Raw genomic sequence first — 18,396 nt, 5'->3', positions numbered from 1 at the left:
TTTTTTTTTCCCCAAAGCTGATAATAGCGATGGAAGAGCTGAAGCAGTGCCGATTACAACAGAGAAATATTTCAGCGACGGTCGATAAGCTAACGCTGTGTCTTCCTGGTGAGGATCTGCAACTGCTCTTTGTTTGTACAGCTGTTTATTTGAGTTCGGATCTCTTTACTTTATGCTTCCATCTCAACGCTCGTGTGTTTTCCTTCTCTTTCCAGTCCTGGAGATGTACAGCAAACTGCGAGAGCAAATGAAATCTAAAAGGTAAACTTTGTATAGACTGATGTTTCTATTGGAAGAGTTGAAAAGCACCCCTTCGGTGCTAATTAAATGAAACAACGAGGTTCTCAAAACTTAGGAATTCAGAATCATCCTTTCCGAGTTAACTTGTGTGATTTCTGGCTGGTATCTTCAGAGAGCGGCTCGGCCTCCTGTGGTACGGAGAAGCGGGATTGCAGCAGGCTCTAATCTTGTGCTAGGCTTTCTAATTAAGGTGGACATTCATTTTTTTTTCCAAGGATGCTCGCTGTTGTGGTGGGCCTTCTAAATCAATGTATGACTCGGTACCTGTGTGTTATTAACTAAATATCATATTTCGGATGCCATAGTACAAAAACTGATCTGAGAGAAGCCGCTGAATATGAATGGAAGACAAAGACCAGAGAAACGTTATGCAGCATGGTAGGAGAAGCTGGTGAGAAAGCACACGGCTTATTTTGGGATCAAAATAATCGTTCGGAAGAGTGAGCTGAACTACAATGACTTTGTGGCTCAGAAATCTCGTGCCAGAAATCCCGGGTTTTTCCCACCCTGCATCTGTTGCGATGCTAAAGAATTAAACCATGGCCCAGGATATTCACATGGTCCTGGGGGCTGGTTTGTTTAAGCAGTTTGGAGGCGCGCTGCAGCCCCCGGGGGTGGCAAATTGGGCAAAAAGAGCAGCTGCCTGGAGGAGGTCAGCGGAAAAGGCGGTGGGCTCCAGCTGAATGCCACGCGGGGAGCGCAGTCAGATCCAGTGCCTGCTCTGTGCCTGCCATCCATCATGTAAACAATACAGAAGAAACCAGATGTTTCGAACAAGGCGATAACTAATTGGCTGGGCGTAATTTTACACCTCCCCTCCTGCCTCCGCTGATCCCTGTGGTCCTCGGTCCCCAGGAGCCTTGGGTAAACAGATAAACATGAGTGGTGGAAGCGGGGCTGGCCAGAGAGGTTATGGGGAGTGTAGTTAGCTCTTCACACAGCTCTCTCTTTGCTTCTCTGCGTGGCTCAGCGCAGAGTAGGAGGCTATAGCTCCTCCAACTGCTTTTCTTCTGTGTATGGGAACAGCGAGGGGCTTACCCGTTGACAGATGTGGGGTGGGGAGCTTGAGCTGATCACAGTGCTGTGAACTTTTGAAGGGAATCCACATGCTGCTCGATTCCCTCGTTCTGGGTAGTGTTTCCAGGGTCTGGTTCTGAGAACTGCATCTTTTTTTTTCTTCCCTTTATTGGACTGGTTCATTTTGAAACAAATAGAAGTTGAAAGCCACATTTAAGAAATATTTGAACCCTTGGCTTTTTTTTTTTTTTTTTTTCCCCCCTCCTCTTCTTTCTTTGTCTGGATTTGATGGCTTCATTCACCAAACACAGCACAACATGTTAAATATTTCTGTGTCTGCACCCGGTCTCACTTAGCCATCATTTCGTGATGGCCAGCGAGGGGCTCGGTTACGTGTGTGAGCCCCAGGTTTGGAGTGCCCAACCTCGGTTTTGCATTCTGGGTGAGTAAGCTTAGCTCTTCCAAGGTAGACTGAACGAGTTACGTGCTGTCTGCTGCGTGATGTTCACAAAATGAACGGGAGCGTTTGCCAAACGCAGAATCTGTGACCATTAACTGGAAATGGGGAGCGCAGCGCGGTCCAAACCCAGAGGAGTGACCGTGCTACCAGCAGAGAGCAGAGATGCAGGGGAACCTTTCATCTTCCATTGTCCAGAACTTAAGGAAATGACAGAAAGAACTTTTTTCTTCTATTTTTTTCTTTTTTTCTCAAGCGTCTGGGACACACAAGGCTGCTCGTTGGAAAGTGATGAGAAAAATCCCTCTGCCAGAGCCTGGGAGAAAGGATGCAGATAGCTGTGTGTGGGAGCCTGTCAGGGAGCAAGTCGTGAATCCTGCTGACAAATGAATGCCAGGGCTCAGACGCGGCGTGGAGGCTGTGTGCCTTCGGGGGGCCTCCCATTTCTGGGGGCCTCCGAAGGGATCTGTCTCACTTACCCGTGGGTCACTTGGTCTCCAGCAGTAGAAATGAGAATATTTCGTCCTGCTCGTGGCCGAGAAGCTTCTGTAGGGCTGTGCCCTTCCAAAGCTATTTCCAGAAGGAAAAAAAAAGTTAGTTTTGAACCTATAATTTATTAAAATGCCCCATTCCCAGTTGGGAAGTGTTCCTATTTCACTGCTGCAGTGGTCCCTGCAGGGTGGCTGATAACAGGCGTTCAAAAATCAGACTGGATCTCAAAACTCAGGCTCGTGCAGAGGTTTGGGGCATCACCCAGCTGGTGGTGGGGAGCCTCGTGGTGCCAGGCTCGCAGTGATCGCGGCTCTGCCACGGCTGCACTTTGCTCTGCCCCCGCGTGTCCCGGGCTTTGTTTTCGGCAGGCAGTCGGGGACCCCAGCAATGAACACCCGCTGTTCCCGCAGACCAACTTTTAGCTTCTTCTAGCTCAACAGACAACGTCCTGAAACCCAGCAAACCCCCAGCGTGTGTTTATTCCTCTGGTTTAATTTCTGGCTCTCTCTGTGCACTCGGAAGTTTCCCTCCAGAGAGGATTGCGTTTTATTGCACGGCGCTTTTCATACCTCACCAGGGCACAAACGCTGACCGGGTTACGGGGTTAATCCGCTTAATTTCTGGTATTCTTAGCAGGGCAGGCAGTTCTGGGTTAAAATAACTTCCCCGTGGACCTGCCCGGAGTTTAGGCAAGAATTATTTTGAATGGGGATTTGAGGTTTCACGTTGCTTAGGACTAGACGCTGTTTCCCACCCTAACCTTCAAGGTGTAAGTGGTGTGGATGGGATTAACAGTGAGTAGAGTCAGCTCGAGTTGCCTTAATTCACCCCAGAGGGGACCGTGACCCTGTGGGGTGGCAGTCTTCTGCCATGTGCTGCTTGCTGAAACCCTGTGAGCAAAACCTGCTCAGGGGGAAGCTGATTTAGGTCTGAGAAGGCTCTTGGGTTTTGCACAGCACCCCAGTGCCATGCAGGAGGGCCCCTGTAGGGCATAATCCAGTGAGTAGGCAAATGGGCACCCGCTTCCCAAAGGGGAAAGACTGAAAGCATTTGAGAAAAATGGTCTGAACGGTTTCCCATTTAGGATCTGCTCAGCCCTTTTTAAAATGACCCATCACCGTGCTTCGTTCTGCCCATGCCTTTTGTGCAAAAAGGTAAGGGAAATGTATGGTGCCTTCCCTAAGGCCATTGGGCATGACCGAGATGTACAAGCAAGCATCCTGGCTAAAGGACGGAGCGTTGGGGTTCTTGCAGTTTTAAAGCTTCATCTTAAATTGTTGAGGTCCATTCCTTTATAGCAGGGAAATTCGGTTTTTGTCATCACTGCAAAGCTCACGGACACCAGTGGTCCCACAGGAGCTGCAGAAGAAGTGTCCTTTGGTCCCGTTACCAGGCTCGTGTTGGGATTGTTTTCACCTCTATCTAAATAAAAAGGTACCTGGGGTGGGAAGCGTTTCTCAGTGGTGCTTAGCAGCTTTTGCAGAGCTGGGAGGCAGGTGGGGTCTGACTGCTCCTGCCACAAGAAATCTGAGTGCTCTCATACCCAGGGTACCTCGAACAGAATAACAAGTAGCCATGCGAGCAGCACGTTCTGGCACGTGTTGGATAGCAGTGTGTCAGCCCGTGGCATATCATTTATCCTCGTTTCCATCCTACTGTTTTATGGGACCTCACTGTTAGGGGCTGCCCAGTCCTTTAGGAGACAGAGGTGAGGCTGCTGCAGCCCTGAGCCTGAGCAGTACGAGGTGAGAGCACACACGTGGACACCTCACACAGAACATTCATCGACACAGCTGGCTGCACGGGTCAGGCACATGCCTCATACCTCACCCAATAACCCCCCTGCTCTGTGGGGTGCTCCAGAGACACCCCATGCCTCCTTTGGGGTGGTCTTGGGGACACCAGAGCCTGGGGCAGCAGAGCAGGCACATGGGTAAGAGCTGTGCTGGCTCAGCTGGGTCCTGTCTGCACCAGGGCTGCCCCACAGCGTACCTGTGCTTCTCTTTTTGGAAAAGAAAATAGTGCTTTTATGGTTATCTGGGTGCCAAGATCTATATTTATTTGAACAGAGCTGAAATCCTTAGATCTATTGAGTTATTTATGCGTAGCGCACATTTTTGAGTGGAATTGGGGTGGAAATAGCTTTTTTTTTTTTTTTTTTTTTTTTAATTTCTGCATCTGCTTTGCTTGCTTTCCCCAGACACTACCCTGCGCTGAAGACCCTGGAGCACCTCGAGCACACCTACCTGCCCCAGGTGAGCCACTACCGCTTCTGCAAGATCATGGTGGATAACATCCCAAAGCTGCGTGAGGAGATAAAGGAAGTTTCCATGTCGGACCTCAAGGATTTCCTGGAGAGTATCCGTAAGCACTCCGACAAGATTGGGGAGACGGCAATGAAACAGGTAAGGACCCGCTCTGTTTGGAGGAGGGGAAGCTGCTCTGGAAGGAGTTTCACAGTCACGTTGAGTCTTTTCAATGCCAAGGCAGTAAAGGCTTCACAGCAACTTGAAGGTGAAAACGTTTTTGTTCTGTAATTGCTGCTGGAGCTTATTTTCTAATTTTTATCCCACTGAAAAATGGCAGTTTGTTTCTGTCGTCTTCTCCCACCTGTGCTTTGCAGTGGGAGGTGCAGGGGCTGTGGATTCCTGTTCTCCATGCAGCAGAGCCGGCGTTTGTGCTGCCCTGGGGAGGACTGGAAGAGCTGGGGGTTCTGGTGCTGACTTCCCAGGGTCAGAGCAAAGCCACAGAAGCACCCATCCTGACTTCAAATCGATTTCCTTTTTTTATATCTTAAACTCATTCTCAGATGTTGGGCAGGCTTCTGTTGTGGCTTGTACTCGTCTAGCAGTTGATGTCTGTAAAAGATGAAGCCGATGAATTGAACATAGCCATGCTTGTATTAAAGTGGAATCGCCTTTTCTCAGACTTCTTTAATATTCTAGTTGTGAATTCCAGTCCGTTTTTTTCTTATCACATCTGGAGAGCATTGCTCATAGTGTCTGTGAAAACGAACTTTTTGATGAGACTCAAATCCACCGGTAATGAAATGTTACCTCGAGATGCGTTTCCTCTGATAGCGACTGACGGATCGGGGTGGCTGATTTATGGGAAAGATTCTTCCCATAACTTTTCACAAGGTGATATATAACTTGCAAATGCTGTCCTTTCTGTAAAATGTACTAGCTCGAGGATTTCCATTAACTGATTTCATTTACAGTGTCTACTGCCTCGTTGTCTTCTCAATCTCCCTCTAATATTTTGGGAAAGCAAACCCCTACATTACATAATAGAGCTCTGAGGATATGCTGTTCTGTTTCTTACAGTTTAGCAAACGTTTTTGTTAGTTGTTGCGTAAATCAGATGAGGTTCTCTGAATCTACTGGAAACATCTGGTGATCCGGGCATCCTGTCCTTGCAGCATCCCAACGCCTGGTATGGCTCCAGGCATTACTCTGCTGAATTTACCTGAGGCAATGGTTTCCAGAACAGCTGTTTACCAAAAATATAATTTAAAAAAAAGTCCATTGTGGCAGCCAAACTTTTAAACAGATTATTCTTTGGTTTCAGTGTCTCTGGATGGAAAGGAATAAGTTCAGTTTGTCTCTTGGTGCCCGATTAGTGCAGCAAATGCGCTACTTGAACTAAATAAATAATTCTTTATATCCTGGTAAGGATATTCACCAATGACAGAGACAGAAGAGGACGCAGATGTGTCCTCTCTTCATATTTTCCAGTTCCGTCACTGACACTGGGAGGGTGAGACTGGGGAGCTGAACCTCACAGGCCTGTGGCTGGTGGCTTTGGGCAGGGAGAACCTGCGGGGAGACGTCACAGATGGTCTGTCTAAAAACCATGGCTGAACGTCCAGTTTTGAGAAAATTATCATTTAAAAAAACAGCAGGAGGATCAAAGTAAGGGAATGTTTTCAGTGAAAGCCTTTGCTGCTAACATTTTCAGCTTTCCCTAAATCGGTTATTTGTTCTCCAGCTGGACATGGCCTCTCAGCTAGGGCTGTGGCCCCTGCTTGGACCTCAGGTTAAACGTCTGTCCCTGCTCCTCTCCATTGTTTTCCACTTACAGACCCACAGAAATCCTTCATCTTTCACCATCTGCTGAGTTCCAGCCATTTTGGACCTTAAGGAATTCTAAAGCGAGGTCTGATGGTGATGATTTTTCCTTTTCTTTGCTGATGCTGCCAGCATCTCTGTGATCAGAGCTCCAGCCTCTGAATGTATCTAGCAAAAATATTGACGTGGAAACGGTGTTTTTTTTTCTTTCACGTAGATGCTAGTGAAACACAAAGTAAGTTGGGCTCTTGTGAGGAGCATCACAAAACATCTCGATGTTTCTAGCATCATCTGGCAAACGTTTTCAGTCCCAGTTGACTTCTCTTGGGTGAGCGCTGGGTGCAGGCTCCATCAGGGCTTTCCTTCACCCTCCGTGGACCGTGGCTGTCTCCGAGGGAGGGCTCGCCAGCTCCTCAGCAGGACACGTGTGCCGTTCCCACCCAGCAGCCTGGAAAGGAAGGTAAATTTGCCACATCCAGTTGCAAAAAAGCAGGGCTGGAAGCGCTGCTGGAATTTGAGCACCGGGCTAGGTTTATCCCCGCCGAAAGCCTCGCGGGCGGCTCGAAGCGGTGAGGAGCTGAAGCTTCCCGAGCCTCCCGTCGCGTGGGGTCACTTCACGGCGTCGTGCTGAAAGCGAAGGGCAGGGCTCCCTCTGCCAGAATTCCCAATATCACTTCTTGCATCACCGGGCCTTTCTCCTCGGTCTGCTGGCCGTGATTGATAGCCGCTCTGGAGCGGAGCGGAGCTGGCAGGAGGCCTGGGAGAGCCGGGGAGCCGCGATTGGCAGCTGAACGCATTCGGTTTAAATTAGCATCATATAAATTCTTTTAAAATTGTTTGATTTCACCAGCGGGAATGGGATCGGGGCTGATACAATGGGGAAAGGAAATCGTGTTTTTGTAACGTTACAAATCTGAGGCTGATGATGACAAGAGCTGAAAATTTCATTTTGTGATAATCAGAAGGAGCTGTCTCGGAGTGCTCGGAGCCACGGCTGCGTTTCTGGCCGGCAGTCAAGGATGCGGGGAGTTCTCTGGCCCCTCTCTTGGACGGGAAAGCCGCCGTGGGGTGAAGTCAAGTGAGACGGTCCCGGGGTCAGCCGTACGCGGGGAGCAGTGTGCCGAGAAACCCTATATCCTCCGAGCACAAACGATGAGTTCTCATCGACTCCTTTCCTCGTTTTTTTTTTTCAGCCTGAGTTTTATTACCTGTGGTTCTGGGGGGATCTGCTTTGTTCCAGCCCTTGTGCTTAATTACACGGCTCTGGAGCAGATGGAAGGAGCTCCGTGGATTTGAACTCGTTTTGGACTTTGGCCCTGTGAACCTGTGTGTGTTTTGTTTTGGTTGTTCTGTTTTGTTTTTTTTTAAAGATCCAAGTTCTGGGCTTTGCCAGGAATGAATTACATCTTATTAACACTTGCTGATATCCGGAATGTGGCTTTATTATCTAGCTTAATGGCTGAAATATGCAAGGCATGTGGAAGAGGTCACTTCAGATGGTGCTGTATCGAGGGTAAGCCCTGAACGCTGCTACACAGGGGGCCAAGAATAACCAATCCAAAAGCCATTATCGGATAAAGTTTGTCAGGACAGCCAAAACGCTCAGCATGCCTTTCAAATAGATGGAGGCAACCCAGCATTTTTTTTTATAGCCTCGCTAGGATGCGCTCTCAGAGCTGCTGTTTAAGAGGTGGCGATGCAGGACAAGCTTCAAGGGCTTGGTGTGCCAGCCGTGCTTTTGTCAGGGGCTGTTTGCTCTTCTGGGCAACAGGAATTGGAGTCCGTGTCACTTTTAAGCAGTATAAGGTGAGGTTTCTGTAGGTATATTTCCTTGTAGTGGCAGAAAAATACCAACTCAGCAATGTGAGCGTATGCACAGGCTTAAAAATGAGGCAAAAAACTGCACAATGATGCTAAATGTTAAAAAATGTTGATCTCCTCTTGTAGGAATGCAGTTGTCACCTCCAGCTGAGGATGATGAAGGTGCTGTGCACCTCCTCTGCTCTGTACCGTGGGCTTTTGTGTCTCCAAACTGCCTGGACGTGGATGGTTAAACAGCACGTGGGGCTGTACAGCACGTGCAGTGTCCTGTACTGATGTGCCTGATGTGTAGGAACATTCAGTAGCACTGGGTAACGTGCAGCTGGCCTTATAAATTAAAAATGTGGAGGAAGAGGAGCTCTTGGTTTAATCTGTCACTGCTGAGGATGGCAGCTGCTAAAGGGCATTTGGTAAGGATTAAATGGAGAGGTTGCATTTTTTTTTTAAAAAGCTGCTGTTCTGCACAGTGGCCATGGGAAGAAAAAGGGGATGTGCTCAGCTTGTTGGCACGTGGAGCCTGGCTCCTTGGTCGCTCCAAGCGCACTTCCAAGCACTTCCCTTACCTTTGGGCCCCAGCAGGAAACACTGTGAGTTGATCTCCTTTAGGACAGCGGTGGCTGAGGGGTTCTGTGGGCAGTGGGGAGCTGAGGGATCAGCGATTCCTGGCCTTGGAGGACACGAGGGACAGCAGAGGGATGTGATGCAGCTTCCACCTGGTGGCACGTGCCGCGGAAAGGTGTGAGAAGGATGAAGGGGAGGTAGGTGGTATGGAAAACAGGGAAAACAGGGGAGAGCTTGGCCTGTACAGGTCACCTAGCACCGAAAACACACCTCGGTGGTGCAGCTTCACCAGCACAGTGTGCCCAAAAGAGGAGGTGATGCTGGTGGCACGTGTCCCCCAGGGCAGGGTGCTGTGGTCCCCCGGAGGGATGGAGATCCCCAGCTGCTCCCTGCCCTGCGGGTTGCCCTGCTGCAGGTTGTTTTAGCAGTAGCCAGAAACCCGAGGGAGCTTTGTCAGGCAGCTTGTGTGAGCTGCTGGTGATAAGCAGAGACGTGGCATGCGGCGATTTCAGCCTTGTTGGGAAATCCTGTCCGTGCTGGAAATGCAAACACATGCACGCCACCCCCAGCCACGGCAGCGGAGCGCTTCCCTGCGCGGCAGGGGACAGAAGGACATTTTCTCAGCCTCCAGATACCGCCTGGTGGCCTTTTGATGGCCCAAAAAGAAAAAAAAAAAAAAAGCTCGAAAATGCAGCTTGTGCAGTGTTCTTAATTATCCCCATCTCTGGAAGCTGGGAGCTTTACGTAATCTCCCGCGGCGCATATGGGAGTCGTTTGTGCCCCGTGTGCAGCGTTTGGAGCAAAGGAGATTTCACTGCGTGGGGAGCCACCTTCTGCTGGGTGTTGGTCCCCTGGCACAGCCCACGCTCCCCAAAGGTCTCGTGTGCTTGAAATTGAGGCTCCCCTGCCTCCTGGGCTGGATCCACCGGATCCAAACCCGAGGTTTCTCGTGCTGCTCGGAAGCTCCCCGCGTTTGCCTGCCCCTTGGGGCCGGCGTTTCCATGCAGGCTCCCAAAAGCACCCTGAGATCTGAGCCTCCGGCCCTTGAGAGCGGTGCCTCTTGCGCCAAGGGTTTTTCTTAACGAAAAAAAAGAAGTAAAATAAAGTAGTTTAATAAAAGCCAGGGTAATTTATAGCCCCGGCTGCTGGAAGGGAGCCTCCTGCAGAGGTCAGGCTGCTGGCTGGGAGCGGGGTGGCTCTTTACACAGCGGCGGTGGGGATGAGCAGATAGCCTTTTCCCCTCCTGGGCAGGTTTGTAAAGCAGAAACTTATTTTCTAGCAAAATTGTGTAACGAGACTTTCCTAATCTTCGCTGCTCTTGCTTGTCTACTCGTTGTATTAAAGTATTACGAAAGGAAACGTGTCTTCGAGGGCTGTTTGGATTAGAAGGCTGGTGATCTCAGCTTGCAGGTTTGGGGGAAGAAGCTCATAAAACGGACAAACTGGGTGAAGTGGGCGAAGCAGCAGGGAACGGGGAGGCTTTGGCGTCGGGGAGAAATGATTAACGCTGATTAAACCTGCATGAGCTCTGAGATGCTTTCAAGTGCCTTCGTAATTTCTTTCTTTTTTTTTTTTTTTGTTAGAAGCTTCAGGGGTGAGGAGGGGGCTTGGGAGCTGTCGGGCTGCCCGCACGTGCACCCTGTGCTCCTGTGGGGCCCCGAGGAAATGTCTCACGGCCAGCAGCACACATGGGCCACGGTGGAGAGGTGGTGGTAGGGCTATTCGTGGATGTAAGCACATTTCTGTTCTTGTTTGAGGTCCTAGTGCTTCCTCGTGCATAATTGGAGTGCAAAAGTGCTTCTTATCATACAAGCACTTCTCCTTCTAACGTCTCCTGGCTTTCTGCAGGAGGTTTCCCTGTTTACTTAAGAGCAATTCTGTGCCTTCAAGTCTCCATTTAAAATTTATACCCTATAGGAGCTTTATTAATAACCGGGTATTCCTCGGAATTCTTTTTCTGCACTCAAAAATGAAACTGCTAAATCACGGCCCTTTTTTCTTTCACCACGTGTGTGACTAACGGCCGCAGGGACCGTGCCGTACCCAGCCTGCGCCGTGGCCTCGTAAAACCCAAAGCTTAACCTACAGGGCAGCCATGTGCTGGACTGGCTTTTCGTGTGCTTGCCTTTTTAGACCGTGTCAAACGCTTGAAATCCAGAGATGCTTCTTGAAATCCATCCTTTATCTTCCAGCTGTTGGGAGACCTGGTACAACACACGGGGCTTGGGAGAGCGGTGCCAAGCCGTGAGCAGCTCCTGCTCCTTCTTTGGAGCCTGTTAGTAACCTGTTAGTAACTGCTGTTATATTTTTTGCACTGTAGCTGGGAAAAGAGGTGCTGTTAAACTTTTCTGCTCACCCAGGACTGCAGGCATTTGGTGCTGTAATTCTCACTGATCTTGCCTGGTTTTAATTACGCAGCCCGAGAGCTGCTCACGGAGAGGCGCTGCCTGGTGCACCGGTGGCCCGTGGCCGTGCCAGCTTTTGGAGGTGAGCCAGCACGGACTGAGCTCAGACCCACAAAACCGGGTGGCTCTAAGCTGCTAATAAACCTTGTAAGCTAACCAATTTTTCCTTTTTTTTCCCTTTTTTTTTTTTTTTTTAATTCCTCGAGTGGTTTTGGTGACAGATTCCTGCACGGCGTGGTTGGATGGCTCTGCACTTGCTGCGGCTGCTGAGCGCTCGGCTGCACGCTCGTGGCAGGGGAGCCCAGGGAGTTTGGGAGCCTGGGCACTCTTGGGGTTTGTGTACGTTCCCCGAGCTGCTTCCAGAGGTGTAAAACCTGTCCTCATGGCACCATTCCCAAATCCAAGCCACCGCCTTTCGGTGCCTGGGCCGTGACCCGTCCGCAAGCGATGGGGAAGGGAAGGGATCATACAAAACGATGTCAACTCAGCAGGGGGTTCAGGTATCTTGCTAATGAGACAAAATCACATTTGTAGGGCTGTATTTGTAGGGTGGAGGTCCAAGCTGAGCTCTCTGAGCTCTGGAGGCTGTGCGGTGCGGCGTGCCCTCTGGGTGACACTCCTGTACAAATTGCAAACGGGTGTACGCAGAAATCACCAAGCGAAATCCTTCAGCAACCCAAGGTTTCCTTCAGTTCTATTTTTTTTCTTTTTTTTTCCCCTTTTTTCTTTTTCAATCCGAAGTTCTGCTGACAGGCTCAGGTCATTTAAGCCTCTCCACATATTCTTCTAATTCGCATCTACAGCAAATGTAGACCAGCTTTCGGTCGTGGATAAAGACGCACTGAAGTTACTGCGGGACAGATCGGCTTTGTTTCTCTCCCCGTCTCCTCCCGAGCTGGACAGGTTGACGTGGGTGGATGAGGAAAGGATGTCTCGAGCACAGCGCTGCGTTTCTTTGACTCCAGGAGCCTCCAGCACTGCTATTTGGTTCGTCACCGCAGCCACGGAGCCTGATCGTGGCTCCGTTGAAGTATTTCAAAGGGTTTATTTCAGTGAGATATCAAAATCTCTCCTGTACCGGAGGAATACCTGGACAATATGTAACTGGTGTAGTGCTTTCGCCCTGCAGGATGGAATTTGTGCTACTTGCCACTGAGCATGGAGAACGTGGTGGGTAAATGGTCCCCTTGCACCAGAGGGAACGAAATGCAAAGATATAACATGATTAATCCTGCTTTAGTCCCTCTAGACTGGGAGGATGAAGGGGAGGCCGTGGTTTTCTTTCCTTTTGCCAGTTTGAAGGTGTTTTAGGCAGGGAAAGCAGCTTCCCAAATCCCCAGGTGTCAAAACTGCAGCGTGTGCCCTGTTGGAGGCACAGGCTGAGGACACAAGGCACCGCTGAGCGCACGGAGAGCCTCTCCCCGTGGCTTTTAAACAGGTGCTGCAAGGAAGATCCCGGTTTAATTGCCATGTCCTGGGGGAAATAACACATTAAAGGACACACAGAACTGCAGCACGAAATCTGCTGGGCTGCTGGTAGCTGTCTGAAGGGAGGCTTTGATGCCAGTGAGTGCCCTTTTGCTGCTCGCTCTCTTCATTTCGCAGGGCAGTGGCACTCTGAAGGATGTCACAGCCATGCAGCGGCCAGAGAGGCTCTGATTTTGGTGCTACTGATGGGTTTGAGGGGGTTTGCTAACTTCCATCGGTGGAAGATGCAGCCCACGGTAGCTTTTTTTGAAATTTCCTGCTGTGAGTGGCTATTTATGCACAGGATAGGTAGAAATAAAAAAATAAATCCTGCCAGGGCTCATTAAAAAAACCTTGTGGTGATGCTGGGTGATGCTTACCGAAGCAGGTGCTTGCCCAAGCACCTGGACACGATGCAGAGATGCTGTTTGTAGGGCTGGGGGCAGCTGTGCTGGTGTGGCAGCAGGGATGTGTGGCCTTAAAATAAGAAATAAGAGCACGTGGTGCTAAAATTGGGGTGCAGCAGCTTTGGCACCATTTCCCCGTCACTGGTGAGTTTTTCCTTGTGTGCAGCTGGAGCTGCCTCAAAAGTAATGTGCAAAAGGGCTGAGGATGGGTAGAAATAAGTAATAAAAGCAATTAAAAAATCCACCTGTTCGTTTTTGCGGACTTTGAAGCCTGAAACTTCAGAGGAAAAGTGAGGGCTGCTGGCGGGGGCTGCTTTCAGCGCCGGCCGCTGCACTTCCAATGTTTTAGACCCAGTTTTTGGCCTGAACACGCAAACCGATTGCAGCTCTGAACGTTTGAGAGGCTGAGGACAAAATTCCTGGGCTTAGCCATGACTTTAACACGGAGAAAGCACCGCGTTGCCTCCCTCTGTTGCCTCCGGGGCTGCCTCTGCACATCCAGCGAGGCACCGTGGGGAGCTGCTGAGGCTCTCGGCTGCTCCCTGCCCACGGGCTTGGGTCGGAGCAGGAAGCCCAACACAAAATCTCCAGCCAGGGAGTGACAAACAGGTGCTCCGTGCACAGTCTGACCCTGCTTCTTGCTCCCTAATTCCTTCTGGGGTAATTTTGCTTCGTTATATCTCTTGGCTCCCGATAGGAACAGTTTGAAAGCTGCTTCGGAAGGAGCTGACAGCGCACCAGGAGAGCCAGAGCCTCTGTGCACGGCTTTCTCTTGCTTCCAGTCCTGTTGAAATCCTCATCAAAGCTAACTTGCTGTATTTCCCAACCCTTCCCTATCTCCTTAGCCCTTTCCCTGACCTGTTGGACAGCGGCGGTGCCGTGGGGAGCCCCGTGGTTCCCCAGGTCGGTGCCATTTGGGATTCAAGACCAGGAGCTCCCGGCCCTGCCGCTTACGAGGTGCAAACATCCCGACCCTCTTTGCCTTCCAGGGGTTCCTGGCGGATGCCGATGCTCCTTTTTTCCTTGCTAACCTTTCTCAGCCCCTCGTCCCGCTGCTCGCCGTGCTGCTAACCCGTAAAACAAGCGCCCTGGGAGTCCTCCCCCCCCCCGGAGCAGACGGCAGGCTAAACAAACACCCCATCCCGCAGCCTGGAGGAGCCTTGTTTTCAGCTCTGACCCCGCAACCTTTCCTCTGGTTGGCAGCGTGCTGGCGTTGACAGTTCGGGCGGTTCAGCCAGAGTTGAAAGATAATTGCTGGAGGAGCAGCGGCCGGGATGGTATGTGTTATTCAGCAGGACCCCCTTGAGGCGAAGCTTTGAATCTGGTGCGCGTTTCAAAGCCTGCGTTAAACTTGATGTGATACTGATTAAAACGGAGGGCTGCAGGGTGAACTGGCAGGGCCCCACGGCTGCCTCTGCCAAGTGACAGGCGAAGAAACGTCTCCGAAGAAACAGCGGAGGGCTCGAGGACTTGTCTCAGCAGAATCGGGCTCTGCAAAGGGGGGGAAACCTTTTTGGGGCACTCCTGCACGGCGCAAGGGCGCTCACAGGTCCTGTGCGAGCTCTCCACTCGTCTGGGATTTTCATCTAACCTCTTATTTCCAAAGCCATATGGAAATAATAGTGCTCCCCCCTCCCGCCCCGTCGTGTCCTTCAGCTTGGAGTTTCCCCGGAGCAGATGTAAAAAAGCGAGGGGAGAGAGGAGGGCAGGGACGGCCCCATGGGATGAGCCTGCCAGCCCCAGGAGGTGCAACGTGCTCCCAATGGCACCAGAAGGAAGGTGCCCGGCCCTACCACGGCTCCCTCTGGTTCCCTATCTCACTGAGGATGAGGTTTGATACAGTGTGGTTAATCAATTTATTTATTTTTTAATCCATGCATCTCAGCAAGGCTTAATAACAAAGTTTGGAAGCTTCCTCCAAGATGTGCAGGAGGAAGCTTCCAAATTAATCTCGTTTTAGAAGTGATCCCAATGCAATCCAGGGCATTCCCCTGGGCCACGCTTCGCTGTGCCTTAGGTGCAGAACTGGAAGGGAACCGTGAGTCCCGATTCATTCCCATTCCTGCTGTTTTACGTCTCCTTCGTGAGCACAGCACGTCCTGGGCAGCTCCTGCCAGCTCAACTCCTGCCAGCGCTTGAGCAGAAGCAGTAGCAGAGGGCAGCGCCTTCCTGTGCCCCAGGCGAATTTTGGGAAGGGTTTAGGAAACAAATGCAGGAGGAACATTGACAGCAGGAGGATGGAGAGGAAGAGCCAAGAGAAGGAACGCGCCAGGACACGTTTCTCATGCAGGTGCTTCTGCAATGCAGCGGGTGCTTGATGCAGGCAGGCTCTGATGAGAAAAGCACCCCCAGCTTTTGGGCAGCTTCTGCTGCTGCGTGCAAGGAAGCAGGATGGAGATGTGCACGTGGATGTTCGTGCTTAAAAGGTTTTCCTAAATCAGACTGAGAGAGTTGGTTCCCATTATCCTTACGGTGCCGTTGTGTGCAGGTGGCGGCGGTCGGCTCCCTTTCCAGCTGCCTTTTTCCACTTGTGCACGGATTTACATATGCCAGCTTTCTTTGTTTGCCCATTAAAAACAAACAGAAGAGCCTTCCTTCTTGGAGCATCTCCTGCTCCAGGGTTTTTTTCTTTTTCAGCTTAGAACAGCTTTTTGGAGCTGTTTGAGCCATCCCCTCTGGCGTTCAGCGTCAGCGTTTCCAGTCGCCGACAGAAACGCTTTCCAGGAGGAGCACACGTGGAGCCTTCGGTGTTTCCTCGGGGCTGTCAGCATTGCCAGCGCCTCGTCCTCGGGTGTTTATGTTGGTTACAGCGTTGGTTGTTTTGTGTTTCTGATTTTAAGCATCTTTGTCACTCTTCTTCAGGAGAGCATTAGCGAGAGGCTTCGGGAAGGCCCAGATTACCCAAACGAGGGACACCAGCAGTGAAAACCGATTTTTACCACATCAGCTGTGTCGGAGTTGTATAAGATCGGGGTGTGTACAGCAGCTGAGCAGGCACGCTAAGTGGAACCACATTTATTCTTCATTTTGCTGTCCCTCCTGGTGATCTTCCCCCTGCCAGGCCACTCTTGCCTTGGCCAACGCATCTGGGAATTTCGTGCCTTCTGCTGCCTTCTCGTTTTTGGTGCTCTTTCGCCTTCTTTCCAGGACAATCTCGTTTCACTTTTTGCTCTCCTTTTTGCTGCTTTGCCTGCTTCTGTGTCTTCCTGGCCGTGCTTCATTCAAACTTTCAGACTTCAACCAGCAGATTTCTGCCTCCGTGCCCTCGCTGAGCTGCTCGGCTGCTCCCATTCACGCCCCCGACCCTGCAGCACCGGGCAGCTGGGCACCGAGAGGGGATTAACTGGAGCTAGGGGGCTGTGAGCACCACATTTGAGCTCGCCCCGTGCTGCTGCTGTTCCCTATCAGCTCCTCCGAGAGCTTCCCAGAAGGATTTAGCAGCAGGATGCTGGCAGGCCGAGGGCTGGAGATGCTTTTTGTTACCGGGAGTATTTTTTTTCCTTATAAACTCCTGGTGAGGGGAGCGACGTGAGTGGATCCTTGAAACGTTAACGAGCAGATTTGTAGGGAAAGGGAATTCATATCCTCCGGATCAAAGAAATTTGTTGTGTTTTAATTTCGTGCATTTACGAGTTGAAATGGTTTCTAAATGTCGTCTCCTTGCGCCGTTTCTGCTAGCAGCGAGCGGGACTGGTTTTAATAAGCCTTCATTTGTAACAAAGCTGGCAGGAACGTCTTCTCCTTTCCTGCAGGGTTGGTGGCATCGCCTTGAAGCCAGCTCTGGCCTGGGAGCTTGAGTTAACCCCTGGGTATCCGACGGGCTTGCACCCACGCCAGGCGTGTAATACCTAGAAGCTCTTGGCACAGCCCAGGAGAAATCTGGTTTCGTTCTTGTGAGCCCAATATTTGACATGCAATTAAAAGGCTATGAGCTTTGCTAGCTCTTATAAATTTCTTTTGCAAGTGTGCCTGGTAAAGTCCGGCTTTATTAGCCACCTGTGCACGCTTTATTTTTAAGTAGGGACGCTGGCCCTGTAAATCTGCCTGTTTAAAAATTTAATGGATCAGATGTTATTGAAGTGTCTTTACGGCGCTGCGCTGTTGTTGCAGCTGCAGCTTTGATAGCTTCTAGTTGCAGCTACTGCAGGGCTGCTCCGGTGCGTGTGTGGGAGCCGAGTGTGCACACACAAACCCTGTTTGTGATATTCCCACTGAGGCATCTGCCAGCAAAAGTTGGACAGGGCACGGTGCTAAGGGCAAGAAGTTGCTCCCTGAGCTTCAGAAGCGGTATGGAAACGCCTTTTCTATGGAAAAGGGGGTCGAAGCAGCCCCTCACCCTTCACCGAGTCTGTTTTCAGATGTCTCGTAGCTTGCAACCGAGCCTCCAAAGTGCTGCAGCTCCATTTATTGCAAGGAAACTTCAGCTGAGACGGTCTGCAGGGAGCGTTTGGATTGGAAGGGACGTCCAGGGAGGCCTCTTGTCCAAGCTCCTGCTCAAACAGGTCAGACACAGATGCCATGCCGCATTTCTCAGGATTTTTGTGGGCATCCTCCAGGGATGGAGACCCCAGAATTTCTGGGAAACCCACTGCTTGAATGTTCTCACTGTGAAGAAGCCTTTTGCTACATACCATAACTGCTCTTGTGTAGTTCATGGCTCAATTTGAAGTCTTCTTCCACTGTGCACCTCTGGAGAGCCTGGCTGCATCTCGGTGACCTGCCAGGAGGGACTGAGGGTGACCATGAGGTTCCCCTAAACCTTTTTGCAGGCTGCCAAGCCCGTGCTCCAGTCCCTGGCCGTGCTGGTGGCCTCCGCCTGATGCACGTGGTCAGTGCTAGCATTATCCCAGTTTTTTTTTTTAATCCAGCTACGTTCTAAGGGTGCTGAGGTCCTTGGGAGCTGGCGAACGGCTCCTCGTGGTGATGTTCCCAAGGGCTGCACCATGCAACTGCTCCTGCGGGCTCTGAGTCCCCAGCCAGAGGATGCTCAGGCTTTTAGTCTGTGTTTTCTCTCTTCTTGGTGGGATCTCTTTGGGGACTTTTGGCGACTCTCCCACGGAGGGATGGTGGGGCTTAAGGGGGGAGCACGTGGCCCAGGTCTGGCTCTAGAAATCTTCTGATATATCTGAATATATAAATGAGTTCAGGATATATCATATATACAGTATTCTGGACATATAAATATATGAATATATGAATATATGAATATATAAATATATAAATATATAAATATATGAATATATGAATATATAAATCCCTGACGTGTGGGAGCGCTCCCAGGTTTCCTGAGGCACTCGGGCTGATTCCAAAACCTCGTGTGGGACCATGGCCACAGGCTGGACAGCACTGGGGCGACCTCATAAGCGTGGTTTTTGTTATAGGGCCCTGTTCTGCATCGC

The 18,396-nt window shown here is 50.7% G+C and overlaps 1 protein-coding gene across 9 annotated transcripts in view; it reads left to right on the top strand.

Moving 5' to 3' along the window:
• Positions 1–18,396, top strand: part of EXOC6B (exocyst complex component 6B) — a 266,143-nt gene that overhangs the window by 47,833 nt on the left and 199,914 nt on the right. For all 9 annotated transcript variants that reach the window (XM_068679495.1, XM_068679491.1, XM_068679497.1 and 6 more), the window contains 3 exons: positions 18–108; positions 216–261; positions 4,467–4,671. In XM_068679495.1, coding sequence (XP_068535596.1) covers positions 18–108; positions 216–261; positions 4,467–4,671 — 342 coding nt within the window. The remainder of the gene's footprint in view (positions 1–17; positions 109–215; positions 262–4,466; positions 4,672–18,396) is intronic.

This window comes from Anas acuta, chromosome 4, assembly GCF_963932015.1.
Source record: "Anas acuta chromosome 4, bAnaAcu1.1, whole genome shotgun sequence".
NCBI lineage: Eukaryota > Metazoa > Chordata > Aves > Anseriformes > Anatidae > Anas > Anas acuta.
This window is presented reverse-complemented; position numbering and strand designations above follow the sequence as displayed.